Below are 15844 nucleotides of genomic sequence, written 5' to 3' on the forward strand. Positions count from 1 at the left end.
TGAATGGCGACCGTAGAACGCAAAAGCCGAATCCCGGACATTTTGGGCGATCTCGAAATCCCGGGCAGACTCGTCACAGAGACTCACTAGTAGCCTAGCCTTGATGTTTAACTGCGCGCTCTTACCGGTAGGCGTGGCTTGGGAGTGGCCTCGTAGAGCAGCGAAGCAAGTGCATTCTGGGAGTTGTTGTCTTTCATCCACATGAGCCAAAAATACATTTTCTGGCTTTTCTCAGTCTAGAAGGCTCCAAATTCAAAAAATAATTTCACATTTCTTATACATAAATGACCCATTTTACAGTTTTTCTGAATTGCTAAAACACATTTCTTGAAACCATCACTCACTTTCTCAAAACCTTGAACACAAAACCAAATTTTCAAACCACATCCACAGAACCGCTGACTCTTCTGGCAAAATCAAACAATTGCCTCAAAACCATTTCATCTGTGCTCAAAATCAAACAATGCTCTCAGATCACACACACAACGGGTCAAAATTATAAACACTACAGATCATTCATTACACACTACATCAGAAAATGGAGAACACAGAATCCAAAGCATGCAGGTACAGAAAAAAAAGTATATTGTAACAAAGTAAACAAATTTTGCAATTACGTAAAAAAATATAGTAATGACAACTTACAGTAGTAAGGTGAATAAATTCTATACTATATTCACTGCAAGTATAGTATTGTACTGAATATTGAATAGTAGGCCTTATCGCATGTTGTATATTCACCACTTGCATACTGTGTAAATACAGTGACCCAACTGCAAAAGCCAAAAAGGTTACAGTAAAAAAACTCTAAATGAAAAGCATGTTACAGTAAAGTACACTCAGAAGAGTTGTGCAACTGCAGAATCAAGGTCATCTTCTGTTGGACGGGATCTTCTTCTCTTCCTGATATTTACACTGTAGGTAGCGAGCGAAGGCTTGGCGATACGTCTTGTTGAAAAGGGTGTAGATCAGGGGATTCACTCCCGAGGACACGTATCCCACCCAGACAAAGAAGTTAATGAGTTTATAGAGAACCTCACTGCAGTCGTCCCGACAGATCGCGATCAGCACGTTCGTGATGAAGAACGGAGTCCACATGACCAGGAAGAGGAAGAAGACGATCCCCAGGACTTTGGAGGCTCGTTGCTCGTTTTTTATATTTTGCATCATGCCTTTATTGCCTTGGTTTTGTGGAGCTCTGAACGTACGTATGCTGATCGAAAATGTGGACTTCTTAGTGGAGGACTTACTGTTGAGCAGACTCGTGTCTGTTGTCTTCGCGGAAGAACATGTGGAGTTGCTCTTGCTCTCCTGCGGGAAAGATAAGCTGTGTTTCTGGAGATCCCGGAGAGTCAGGATATAGCAGACCACCATGATGACCAGAGGAACGAAGAAGGCCACGGATGAGCCCACCAGGACGAAGCGAGGCTCGTTCAACACGCAGGTGCCGTTCACAAACACCTTCTGCTTATCCTGCAAACCCAGTACTGGAATGGGCAGCGACAACACTGAAAGAAAAGAAGAAAACAACAACAAGAGTCAAGGATCACTCCAGAAAGCTTGTTTTAAAGGATTAGTTCTCTTTCAAAAAATGTCATCCAAGATATCCATGTCTTTCTTTCTTCAGTCGAAAAGAAATTAAGAGGAAAACATTCCAGGATTTTTCTACACAGAATGGACTTCAATGGCAACCAACTATTCCAATGTTCAAAGAAGGTTCAAATGTCCATCTCAACGCAGCTTCAAAGTCTCGATGCGATCCCAGTCGAGAAATAAGGGTCTTATCTCGCGAAACGATCGGTCATTTAAAAAAAAAAAAAAATCAAAAAAAAAAAAAATCTTTTTAACCACAAATGCTCGTCCTGGAATGTTTTCCTCAAAAGCCTTAATTTCTTTTCGACTGAAGAAAGAAAGACATGGATATCTTGGATGACATCGGGGTGAGTAAATTATCTGCTTTTTTTTTTTTTTTTTTTGAAAGTGAACTAATCCTTTAACCCATCTCGTGATCTCACCGGTTACATTATTTGATTTCACTTTATTTTGATGGTCCCTTTAACACATTCTGTTGAGTAAGTAACGTTGCACCTACATGTCTACTAACTCTCTTTAGAATATTAGTATTAGTAGACTTAGTTTAATTAGTATTAGTAGGTTAGAATAAGTTGACATGTAGTTGCAAAGTTACTTACAGTCAGTATAATGTCTGTCGGGGAGCATCAAAATAAAGAGTTAGCAGATATTAAGAAGAAAGTCTACTAATACTCTAATGAGAGTGAGTTGTTGTTGCAAAGTTACTTATAGATGTTCAACAGAGCGTTACCCATTATTGTATTACAGTTTGCCCCACTGAAATATGCTGTCAGTTTAAAAAAAGTAAAAGCTGTCAGAATACTTATTCAACTATCATATTTGATTGAGATAACGTGTAAACTGTCTGAGGCTGTTAGATGAGGATTAAATATAAATGTGCATTTATTCTTGGTTTGTCCTTTCCTCCACATTTGCAAGTTAGTAACAAATATTAAATTGTGTCACTAGCACTGTAAAAAAATAAAAAGTGTAACTGTAAAAGACAAAAAAACAGTAATAACCTGTTACAGTAAAAACCTGTTAACTGGTTAACAGTAAATCCCAGTACTAAATAAGGGAAAAACTGTAAGTTTATATATATGCGGGGAAAAATCTAACCCTACATTTTATGTAATTTTACAGTAAAACACTGTTAAATGTACCCTTTTTTTGAAGTAAATATTCATACAGAATAACATTCACAGAATTCCCTGACACTTCACATTCAATGGTTTTTCTTCTTCTTCTTATCAGTAATGTACATTATGTACATCTTATGTTTTTAATGTGAGGTATACCTATGTTCTTTTTTCATTCAGTTTTGATTGTATTGTGTTTGCAGTTAGTTTGTTAATTAGTTTCTCTTCTCCTCTGTTCCCGGCCTGTTTGTCTCCAGGTTTCGGATTGATCTGAGTCCTCAGTGTTTCATTAATTATCTCGTTAGCTCCTTTGTTTGCTCGTTTATAAGCCCTCTGTTTCAGTCAGTTCCTTGTCTTGCATTGTTTAACGTCAGGTTGTATGTGGTGGTGGTTCCTTTGAGTAATTCTCCTGTTTATTGCTTTGATTCTTGAATTAAAGAGGTTTGATTAGCTTTAATCTTATTTGTATGTTTGATTAGCTGTAAAATGTGTAGGTTGTTCTGTAAATTTGTTAACATTTTTACTGAATTATCTAGCAACCACATCTGCCAGTTTTTATTCTGTAAAAACAACAGATTTAATTATTATTTTTTTTATTGGGTTACATTTTATTTTTGTTAATTTTGTAATGGTCTAAATGTTTAATTTATAGTTGCCTGATTTTCACTGTAGTTTCAGTTAAGCAACTGTGACTAAGAATAGATGCAAACTTCTTATTTTATTTTTTAAAAAGAGAGCATTTTGATATTCATGTCGTATTTAGCATTTCTGACGCATAATGAGCATTATGCGTCAGAAATGCTAAATACGACATGAATATCATTCCTCCTGTCAGCTCCAGTTAGCGCTGTTTACAACAACCCCAGGGAGCGCAGGGAAACCGGGTCAGTCTGCTTGCCTGACTGCTTATATTATTGCATATATCCCATAGTGTCGGCCCAGATCCGGCCCACATCTGGTACACATGGACTCCACACATGCCAGATGTGGGCCGACCTTGTTGCTATTTGTGCGAAAGGAGGTTTTTCACTGACAAAATGGATAAGTAACAATCGAGCAAAAATTCCAGAGGAACTGTTAAAAAGTAATTCCCTTTAAAGGAAAAGTCGCACTTGACAAACAAAGCCTCGATTATCTGGAAATGTCTGAATCATTTTTCCAGTTATCCATGAATTACGTGGTGATGAATCATTAAGGAAATACGCAAACCTTGGGTTACGAAATCACTCAAAGAGGGGAATACGGTAGAGCATTATAGGCTAAAAAGAGAAATTAAGTGTGAAATTAAGAGGGAAGTCTCTATAAGGAAGATCTCAAGTTAAAAATGAAAATGGGGAATGTAGGTTCTGTTTAAGAGGGGGTGCATTTAATAACAGGTCAGGATTTTAGGAAAATAAATAAGTTTGAATGGATTCAGTTCAGATGCAGATTTGTCACAGGAGTTTAATCATTTTTGTTGAGAAGTTGTGTGTCCCTAAGCGTCAAGGTGCCAAGCATGTGCCACACCCCACTTAGCTTGTTAATTTTCCTATTAAGTTTTAGCTCCACCCACCTAATCTCAAGCCAATTAGGACACTATCAGGCCTTATAAATGGCACCTGTGCCCACAGCACCTTCATTCTGGTGCACATGGATGCACTGTGCAGAGGACTGAGTTATTCCTTTGTTTTTCCCTGCGTGTGTGTATTTGACCATGTAAGTGCTTTTTTTTTTTTGGCCTAAATGTGTTTATTTTGCTATATTTCCTGCTTAAGCATGTTCTTTAGTTATTTACATATGTATTTGAGATTATATTATGAGTAGATGGCTTCATGTATTGTTTAAGTTCCTTTATTTCCTGTGGATTCCATGTTATGTTTATTGTGAACTAAAACATTGTATTTCTGTTCTTGTAGAAACCACACGCTCTCACGCTTACACATACACCCCTACATACACACCCATATCCAATACCTGATTTGGAAGGAAAATAAAAGACCTTAACATCAGAGTGACTAGACTGGACCTGTTTTTACCGACAGCCCCATTGGCTTCAAGCTAGCTACCTAAGCATCCTCCTACTCCTTTTCAATTTTTATGTGAGATTTGATACTTATGATTTTAATCAGGAAATTGAGGATGTCGGATAAACGGGGAGAGAATGATGTGATAACAGTTTTAAAACAGTGTAAATTCAGGAAGGCTTCTGGGCCTGATAATACAGGGGGTCGATTACTCAAGGAATGTAGTCAACAGGGAACTACGTCATCACGTTGAAAGGTCGCGCCGGCGCCGGCAGAAGTACCGCCCCACTGTTTACAATGCGACCGTACGAAGGAGGATAGTTCAAATAGTATTGTTTGCTATTATATATATATATATATATATATATATATATATATATATATATATATATATATATATATATATATATATATATATATATATATATATATATATATATATATATATATATATATATATATATAGTAATAGTATTCAGTGAATATGAATAGTGTATGAATAACATTCTGAAGAATATGAATAGTAGTTCAAATAGTATTGCCGGCGCCGGCGTGACCTTTCAACGTGATGACGTAGTTCCCTGTCCGTTTGTTGATCAGCTCAATCCGAACTATTGAAGGTAAAAAGTCTATAAATTATAACTTTTTTTTTTTTTGGAAAATGACCTATCGTTTCGCTAGATAACAACCTCTTCTTCAGCTGTGATCGCGTACAGCCCGTTTAAACACTTCAAGGACTTTTGAAACTGCATTGATTTGGACTTAAACACGATGGTAATCAATGAAGTCCATTGTTAGAGGAAAAATCCAGAAATGTTTTCCTCAAAAACATAATTTCTCTCCTACTGAGGAAAGAAAGACATGGATATATTGGATGGCATTGGGGTGAGTGAATTATTAGGACATTTTCATTTTGGGGTGAACTAATCCTTTAAGAGAGAAATTATGCAAAGGACTCAGAGTTCCCCTTCAGTTTGCATATAGGGCTAAACGAGGTGTAGAGGATGAAACCCTCTTACATTTAGTACTTCAGCATTTAGATAAGCCGAAATCATTTGTTAAACTTTTTATTGATTTTTCATCTGCTTTCAACAGTATTCATCCACACATGGGTTGGAATTTAATCTTGTAGGATTTTGGATTTACTTGTGCAGAGAAGTCAAGTAGAGTTAAAGTAAATGACTGTTTTTCTGAATGGCTGGTGTCATCCACTGGGTCACCTCAAGGATGTGTCCTCTCTTTCTTTCTTTCTTTCTTTCTTTCTTTCTTTCTTTCTTTCTTTCTTTCTTTCTTTCTTTCTTTCTTTCTTTCTTTCTTTCTTTCTTTCTTTCTTTCTTTCTTTCTTGTATTTATATAGCACAATTCATTGCAACTGCAGTTGCACCAATGTGCTTTCCAGAGATAGCCTACATAGACAACACAAAAACAACATAAAACAACAACAGAGAATTTTGACTCAACGGCCAGAGGAATTAAAAAGCCTGAGTTAATAGATGAGTTTTTAACAATGATTTAAAACTCGAAATAGTCTGATGTGAACGGGTAACAAACTCCAAAGTTTCGGGGCAGCGATCGAGAAAGATCTTGGAATGGTGAAAAGCGACTGATCGGAAGACCGCAGGGATCTATCTGATGTATAACGTTTGACTAAGGAATCAAGATATGTAGGCGCCAAACCATTTAAGGATTTAAAAACAAACGTTAAAAGTTTATATTCACGGAAACGGATCGGCAACCATTGGAGAGAGTACAAAATTGGTGTAATGTGCTCACGCTTTATAGCCTAGCGGCCGCATTCTGGACTGTCTGCATACGCGCCGACGCTGTCTGTCTAACTCCTGTGTAGAGAGTATTACAGTAATCGAGTCGTGAAAAGATAAAGGCGTGAATAACTTTCTCAAGGTCATTAAAAGAAAGAAAGCTCTTTACCTTGGATAGAAGTCTCAGATTAAAAAAGTGGAGCTCTCTCCTTTATTATTTATCTTGTACACAAATGATTGTAAGAGTAGTTTTAGAAATAGGAACATCCTAAAATTAGCTGATGATTCTGTGATTGTGAGCCTATTGAGTGAGGAGGACTTCATGCCTGGTCCTGTGGTTGATGATTTTATTGTCTGGTGTCCTAATGTTCTTGAAACGAAGGAGATGACTATTGATTTTAGCTCTAGGAGAAAATCTATTCAGTATAAGCAAATTAGTATTAACAGAGTGTTGAACAGTATAAGTATTTGGGTACTGTCTTAGATAACAAATTGACCTTTTCTCCAAATACTGTTGCTTTGTGTAAGAGGGAGAGCAAAGATTGTATTGTTTGCAGAAATGAAGGTCATTTAATGTGGATAAAACACTGATGTGTATGTTCTACAGATCTTACACTGAGTCACTGGTATCATTGTCATTGCTGTGCTGGTTTAATTCTCTAAATGTGAAAAACAAGAATTGTATTGAGAGGATTGTAAACCAGGGAAATAAAATAGCGGATGAATATGGCCGGGTTATATCATAGACAGGTTTTGGGTAAAGCCCAGAGCATATTGTTAGATGATTCCCACCGTTTGTATCATGAGTTCCTCCCTTCTGGCAGTCGATATAGAACTCATTCATTAAAATTTACATTTTTTTTTTTTTTATAAAAAATTAATTGATCCCCTTAGCTGTAAAGGTTTTAAACTTAAGGTAAATTATTTTTTAGGATGGATTTTTTTATTTTTTTATTTTGTGTGTATGATTCTGTCTAATGTGTATGCTTGTATGCTGCAACCAAATTGCCTTCGGGAAATGAATAAAGATTAACTGAATCCCTTCTGCAGAAGCATGTTGTTGATCTGAGATTGGTTCCAGCATTCAATAGCTTGTCATGACATGAGAAACCAAATTTGCCTTGGTCTTTTGGTATATAAGAGGTCTTTGTACCATTAAAACTTCCTGCCAGTTTCATAGCTTAAGACGTCCTCCCCATTATAAACGAAGCATTTATTTAATCAAGCTGTAATTACAGCTCGTAGGGGCTCCATGGTGAGAAGTGACGTCACGGTACGAAGTGACGCACCAGTCGTTTGCATATGACCGCCTGCGCAAGACAACTATGCCTCATTTCACATCATCGCATCGTTGTCACGCTCACAGGTGTTCAGTCGACGTGCAGCGAGTGTCTGTTTGACCCGATGACGCAGATGTGCTGTTCCTGGCTGTGGACTAACAACATGTTTGAAGACGCTGCCGAACGATCCAGACGTCAGGGGAAAATGGATGCAATTTATTGTTTGCGGACGTCCCAGTCACGGCAGTGTTAATTTAAGCGTGTGTTCTCTACATTTCAAGAATGACTGTTTTGAGAACAAATCGCAGTATGATGCCAGAAAACTTTTGCTTAAAGATCAGGCCGTGCCGACTATTCTGGGCCCAAAACTGCCGCAAACTGTAAGTAATGTATTTCATCTTAAAACTACTTTTAGCCAATGACGTTAGCCAATCATAACAGTGGGCGTTAACACTGAACTCTTAAAGGGGAAACACCCCCAAAACAGAATGTTTGAATCAGAGGATGAGAAACAGGGTTGGAAAAGGTCATAAATCACTCAAAGTTAAATGTTTTTTGTCCAAAAAACTATAGTAACACTATAATTGCACCTAAGGGAAGATAATAGAACAAAAACAAAAACCATGACCCCCAAATTTGTGCCATTTGTCAGATTGCATTTCTGTCACGGCTGGTACAATGCAAAAAGGTGTGAGGACTCAAGTGCAGGAGAATGATGTTTATTTACAAAAGAAAACATAAACATAAAACAAAACCCTCGAGGGGGAAAATATAACTAATAAATACAAAACAAAAACAGAACATGAAACGTACTGGAGGATCACGGGGAACGGGAAACATTAGACAACGTACCGACACAGACTGCAAACAAGAAGGGACTTATAAAGGGAAACTAATCAGGAGGGAACAGGTGGATGAACTCAAACAATAATCAGATGACAAGGGGGAGGGATCAGACAATGACACGAGCACATGGCCCAAAATAACAAAACACCCATGTGCAGCACAAGACAAGACAGGCATGTGACATTACCCCCTCCCTACCGAACGGCTACCAGACGCTCCATAAGACCAAGGCGGGACAGGAGGGACCGACCCGGATGGGACGGGAGGGACAGACCAGGGTGGGACGGGAGGAACCAACCAGGGCGGGACAGGAAGGACAGACCAGGGCGGGACAGGAGGGACAGACCAGGGCGGGACAGGAGGGACAGACCAGGGTGGGACGGGAGGGACAGACCAGGGTGGGACGGGAGGGACAGACCAGGGCGGGACAGGAGGGACAGACCAGGGTGGGACAGGAAGGACAGACCAGGGCGGGACAGGAGGGACAGACCAGGGCGGGACAGGAGGGACCGACCCGGATGGGACGGGAGGGACAGACCAGGGTGGGACGGGAGGAACCAACCAGGGCGGGACGGGAAGGACAGACCAGGGCGGGACAGGAGGGACAGACCAGGGCGGGACAGGAGGGACAGACCAGGGTGGGACGGGAGGAACCAACCAGGGCGGGACAGGAGGGACAGACCAGGGCGGGACGGGAGAGACCGACCCGGACGGGACGGGAGGGACAGACCAGGGTGGGACGGGAGGAACCAACCAGGGCGGGACAGGAAGGACAGACCAGGGTGGGACAGGAGGGACAGACCAGGGCGGGACAGGAGGGACAGACCAGGGCGGGACAGGAGGGACAGACCAGGGCGGGACAGGAGGAACAGACCAGGGTGGAAATGTCAGTCCATCGGGCGGCCAGGGCGGAGACTTTCCCTCGGGCAGGCGACTCGGCGGCGGCCATCTTGTCCGGAGACACAGGCTCGGTGGCGGCCATCTTGTCCGGAGACACAGGCTCGGCAGCGGACATCTTGTCCGGAGACACAGGATCGGTAGACGTGACGTGAACAGTCTCTGGATCGGCAGACGTGACGTGAACAGTCTCAGGATCGGCAGATGTGCCAGGTCGCTGGGGTGGCGCCGGCAGGCGAGCAGCTGGGGCGGGGCCGGCAGAGCAGGACGCCTGAGTGGCGCGTCAGGGATGGCAGTCACCTCCGGGATGATCTCTGGGTTAGGAGCCACCGGACAAGTCGTTGAGGAGGCCTTTCTTTTCCTCCTCCGTCTCCGGACTACCGGACTCGGGACCACCGGAACTGGGACCACCGGAACTGGGACCACCGGACTCGGGACCACCGGAACTGAGACCACCGGACTCTCCCTGGCAATTCTCTCCCGATGGCGAATGAGACCCTCCACCATCGCCTCAAAACTGACCCAATCGAATGCTCTTCGGATCAGCCAGTCCATCGGCTCGTCAAGCGCATGATTAAATAAATCCTTACGAGCCTCCTCGCTAAGGTTCAGCCCCTCAGCTGCGCTACTGAACATCCGGCTGAACTCTCTCACCTCCGTCCCCTGCTGACGGAGGGAGACTAGCTCCTTAAATTGGAGTATCCGCTCCCATTGCGAACAGGAGACTGAATCGTCGCAGTGCATTAATAAAGGAATCAGTATCCATTGATTGCACCACTTTGATATGAAAGGCACACATGGCTAGGCATGTGAAGATAACTCTGTATCTCTTCACAACACTTCTCCTGCTCTTAATTTCAAAGGGTCCAAAACAGTCGACTCCGATGTACGTAAATGGAGGTTTATCTGGAGAAACTCTATTCAGAGGAAGGTTTGCCATCAGATGATGCCCTGGAGCTGCTTGCAAACGCTTGCAGATCACACACACTTCGATAATATCTTCCTTATGTCTACACAGGTGTCCAGTACTTCTAATGCAATATGGTTTCGACCACCATGACCAACCTCTTGATGTATATGTTTAAGAATGATGTTTGAGATGTTAAAGCCGCAGTCTGCAGTTTTTCCCTCTTTGTCGCCATCTCTGTCCGAAATCTGCAATTGCAGTTATTCGCGGAATTATCAACTTTACGTGGGTTGTACATCGGCACGGCACAGCCCGGATGAACCCGATGTTTTGAGGAGAATGTGCGGCTGTCAGTCGCCGCCGGTGTGGATACTGGCGTTCGCAATCACAGATTCTACTTTTTGGAAGTGTGACCAACATAAGAATTTTCGCCGGAAAATGTAATCTGAACAAGTAAGTAACATCCACTTTTGTTCTGACCAACTAAGGCAGTGATCTCAAACTCAATTCCTGGAGGGCCACAGCTCTGCACAGTTTTGCTCCAACCCTAATCAAACTCACCTGATCCAGCTAATCAAGGTCTTCAGGATTACTAGAAACTTCCTTGCAGGTGTGAGTTGGAGCTGGTTGGAGCTAAACTGTGCAGAGCTGTGGCCCTCCAGGAATTGAGTTTGAGACCACTGAACTAAGGGAAGAAAAGCATTGCAGTAAATCACGCTGATTAAATCTAACGATCGCTTAGCATATCACGTCAAACCGTGCAAATTATACTTTGTTCTCAAATTGTTAATGTGAACATCAGCATTGATTGACTACATTTAATGCCCTCCCGATATTTATCCTGGTTTTCGCATGGGCCGGTTGCATGGGCTCTTTTTTTTATCTTTTGCATAGAAATAGTCTTTAAATCTCCTTTATAAATGCTTTACAAGGCATAACTAGTCCTCACTTTAGATGAGCTCACAAAATAGTTCACTGACCACTACTAAACGCTTTATAACTACCTGAATCTACTACATTTACTTACACTTTCTAAGTGATCTTATGAATCACTGACAACTCCTAGTTTGTAAATAATGGTAAATAATGCAATACTTCATTTAGAAATGATAAATTGATCATTAATAAAGTATGAAAATACAATTATTAAACACATTATAGATATGCTTATAAATCAAGAATAAAGCATTTATAGCTGTATTTATATAAACGTCTATTAATGCTTTATAAATGATGAATTAGCTAATGCTTAACTAATGATTAATAGCGTGCCGTTATTATAAAGTGTTACCAAACTGGGAAGAGTGTAGTTTCTTCCTGCACAGATCTTGCAAGATCTTTTTTTGCACAAAAAATATCACAGGAGACGGGATTCCTGAAGGATCAGACAGAACTCATGGAGGCCAGGATCCCTCTTTTGGTCAGAGGTGTTTGCTGCAACTCAATCTTAAACTTGAAGGCATCTGACTCATTCTGCTCCCAGCACTCTTTCCATGGGAAGTAAATCTTGGGTCAAATCCAAAGCCTTCTCATTCTTTGCTCGAAGCTCCTCTGGAATTTTTGCCAGAACATTTCGATTGTTACTTATCCATTTTGTCAGTGAAAAACCTCCTGTCTCTCAAATAGTAACAAGGTCGTGATACTGAGAAACAGCCTTTTCCTCTGAATTTACTGACAACAGACAGTCATCCACATAAAAACAATGCAAGAATGCATCAATTACTTCATGCTGAAGCAGAATTTGCTCAACTGGGTGATGAAGTGGCCCTAAAGAGATGCACAGCCATACGACAGGTCACCATCAGGCCACCAAAGAAATCTCAGCAAATCTGATGAAACAAGGCTTCGATATCTGCCATGATCACAACTCTTTCTTTCCTGAATCTGGTTATCACTCATAGACTTGTAGGATTGAAAATAATCCAAGATATTTGCTTTACTGTTTTCCACCCCCTCTTTCTACCACAAGGACCTTTTGGCGTCCTACAGTCACCGAGGGGCAGTCTTGCAGTCCTGTGGGAAATCTACCCTTACAGACTTTTGCCTATTTCAATCCAAACAGTGACTTTTTTTTTTTGTTTTGTCTGTGTAAATGATCCTCGTTCAACTCTCCTTGCCTTTCAACCAAATCATGACAACAAGGCCTTTTTCTTTTTTCCGTTTAACCCTGATGAGTGCTTGTGTGCTGAAATGTGTTTTCTGTACAGTATAAACCCTCATTAACCACAATCTTTTGAAACTCTGTGACACTGGATGCTTCATTCTCACCTATAGAAATGGTCCAAACGGTGATTATTTTGAGCATGGCCTTGCACAGTGTGCTGCTGCGGCCGTATTTGAACGGGTCACGGATGCCGATGTAGCGGTCCACAGAGATGGCACACAGGTGCATGATGGAGGCTGTGGAGAACAGCACATCAAGGAAGATCCACATGGGACACAGCAGGTCAGGGAGAGGCCAGGTGTGATCTGCAAACGGACAACAGGAGGAGGACGTTTCAGAAGATAAACCTAGCATTTTCATAAACATGTTTCAGCGTGCACTTTTTTTCTGGTGCTCTTCTGTCATTTTTGATCGAAAAATTAAACTTTTTTTTTTATTCATCGGAATGGTGACTTGCTGTGTGAACACAAAAATAAATCATGGACATGATTCGAAAAGGTTAAATGGTTCTGTAAAAAATAGTCACACTTGTGCTCCTCGGGGTAAAAAATGAGCGCATTGGAAATGAATGGGAAACAAATTTCCTCTAGTGGAAGCATTCGGTACTGCAGCCGAACACACTCTCACTGAAAGCTCATTTTTGGAGATATCATCCTCAAAGTTGGAACAGAACTTGTTTAGATTTATGGCTTTGATTGTCTTGCAGTTTTAGAGTAAAACGTGTTTTTGACAAAATTAAGATTTCATATAAAAATGTAAAATGTATTTTTGTGCACTTTCCATAACAATAAAGGTAAAATTCTGTAACTTTTTTTTTATTCACTTTTTCAATTCAGCAATAATTTGCCACGTGTCATCTCTGAAAAGAGATCAAACTTCAGTCTGTCCTTTTTAAGCATTCAAGATTTACGACAGTTTAAGTTGGAAAATGAATTTTCAGGTGTACGCTCAAATCGTGAATAACTGGATTATAACTACTGCGTAAATATAATGTAGTATAAAATCCCCTAAAAATACAAAATATTACATAAAAAAACATTATCACACTAAAATATAGTACATTCCTTTCAATTAAAAAAAATTTTTTGACTGATTTTTGACTGCCATGCGAAGAGCACCAGAGGGTTAAGGCAAAACACTATATATGTAAATAAAGTAAAAATGTTAACTAATAGGTATTACCATACATGATTAATCACAGTGTGTTAAAACACTTGTTTTGCATTGCAAGTTTTCTGAAATGTTTAAATATGCAAATTAGGCATTATCAAATTAAATATGCACTCATTTGCATACTTTTCTGGAACAGAAATCTGAAGATTGGATAAAGCCAGGTCAGATTTTGTTGACATTTTACAGTCGAAGGTTAAAGGTTTTACAGAGAAGATTTATCTTCTCATCACTCTATAAATCAGATAAAATAAACTCTTAAATATGTATTTTGATTGTTTCCTTTTCCAGTAGTGCGAAAGAAGACACATTGGAGGCAAAATAGCTCAAAATCGTCTCGGGTTACGACTGTAACCTTTGTTCGCTGCGTCTCAGGAACTCGAAAGGGAACTACAAGTCAATACCTGAAAAAACAATGGTTTTGTCTTCCCTGAATTTATATGACTAAGCATTACTTAAGTTGTTCCACAAACAATATGTATTATCTATAATAAACTGATATTACAATTACTTCAAACTGTAAAATTCAGGTGAATTTTAGACATGTCTGGGCTATATTTCCCCACAAGAAAAGAAAAAAGAAAAGAAAAAGAAGACCATTTCATTTGTCAACATTTGATGCATACATGAAATAATAATGAAAAATACTTCAATATCTTCGTTAATAATTCAATCAAACATTTATTAATACATTAATAAAATCAAAAGTTGTATCTGTTAATATTTTTTAATTTACCTGATTTATTTGTATTTTTATGAACTGACGTTAAAAATGTATAAATACTGTAACAAATGTATTGCTCATTGTTAATAATGTCAGTTAATGCATTAACTAACGTTAATGCACAGGACCTTTATTGTAAAGTGTTACCAATATATATTTGGCATAAAAGCAATGAAACCCATTCAAGGAAAATTTAAAAAATAATTTCATGACAGTAAAAAAAACAAACAAAAACATGTATTTTTAGAGAGCTTTTGTGAGACTCATTTGCTTTAAAAATATGTTCAGACTATTTATGTGCCTTTGTTGTTTAAAAAGGAAAGAGAAAAAGCGTAGTACTTACTGTAAAGAATACTAATAAGTGAGGCTGGCATGACCAGGAATCCCACCAGCATGTCGGCTACGGCCAGCGAGCACAAGAAGTAGTTGGTGGCATTGTGAAGCTTGCTTTCGATGGACACCGCCATGATCACCAGTATATTCCCCACAACAGTGAAAAATATAATGGCCAGAATGAACAGAACTGCCCAGTTCTTCCCCGTGGTTTGTGTGTCCTCTAATTCGGAGAAGTTGGATGTGAAATAGTTGTTGCTGTCGTCCAAAGAGACGTTCCAGGCGTTCAATAAAGCCATTGTGGGAAAGGTAAAACTGAAGTCTGACAAGGCTCTCGGCGACTGTGAGTGCTGATTCTCTACGATACTGTATGTGTGATCAGTTTCGGGTGTCAAATGACTTCAGGCCGCCCTCGGTACAACTGCTTACTCTTCTGGTTGTGAATCCTACACCTAAACACACAGTAGCACTGTTTAGATTAAGAGATAGACGTTATTTCAAATATCATAATTTTCTGTAAAGCAACAATGTGCACTGTGAAAAGTGCTATATAAATAAATGTAACTTTAGATAGATAGATTGATAGTTCCTGTGAAGAGGTTGTGCACATCCTATTCGTTTGAAATCATTATTATCAAATATTGACACATGTAAATGTCTGTTTAAACTCAGAGTGAAATGTCTTATCTAAATTCTTGTAGGAAAAAGATCAAAAGTTGAATAATTCAGCTCTGACTTCTGTTGTACGTTTTATCTGATAGCAAATATTTTGATGATATTATCTAGAAGATATCGTCATAACTTATGAACAACTGATGTGTAAGGCTTGCTAAACATGTTGATGCATAATAAAACAAAATGGGGGGGGGGGCTACATCATATTACCTTGAATTCTTATGGTTAACTAGCATGTGCTAAAATCACTATACACTTGCATAAATAGTTGTACAGTTGTACACCCCATCCTTGTCGTAATCACAGGCAATGGTAACCCCTGCAAAACTGCAACATAACAGAAACTCCCATAAATCCAAACATAACAGAATATT

At 39.8% G+C, this 15844-nt stretch overlaps 1 protein-coding gene across 1 annotated transcript; it reads right to left on the reverse strand.

The window, feature by feature from the left end:
* Positions 1-870: 870 nt before the first annotated feature.
* LOC311277405 (5-hydroxytryptamine receptor 2A) lies at positions 871-15094 on the reverse strand (the record flags this gene model as incomplete). The annotated part of the gene is made up of 3 exons (XM_084387710.1): positions 871-1508; positions 12673-12873; positions 14806-15094. The coding sequence occupies 3 exons, from the start codon at positions 15092-15094 to the stop codon at positions 871-873; spliced, it is 1128 nt and encodes a 375-aa protein (XP_084243836.1).
* Between the last annotated feature and the right edge of the window lie 750 nt (positions 15095-15844).

The sequence above is a fragment of the Rutilus rutilus genome (assembly GCF_951802725.1).
Source record: "Rutilus rutilus genome assembly, chromosome: 18".
Classification (NCBI taxonomy): domain Eukaryota; kingdom Metazoa; phylum Chordata; class Actinopteri; order Cypriniformes; family Leuciscidae; genus Rutilus; species Rutilus rutilus.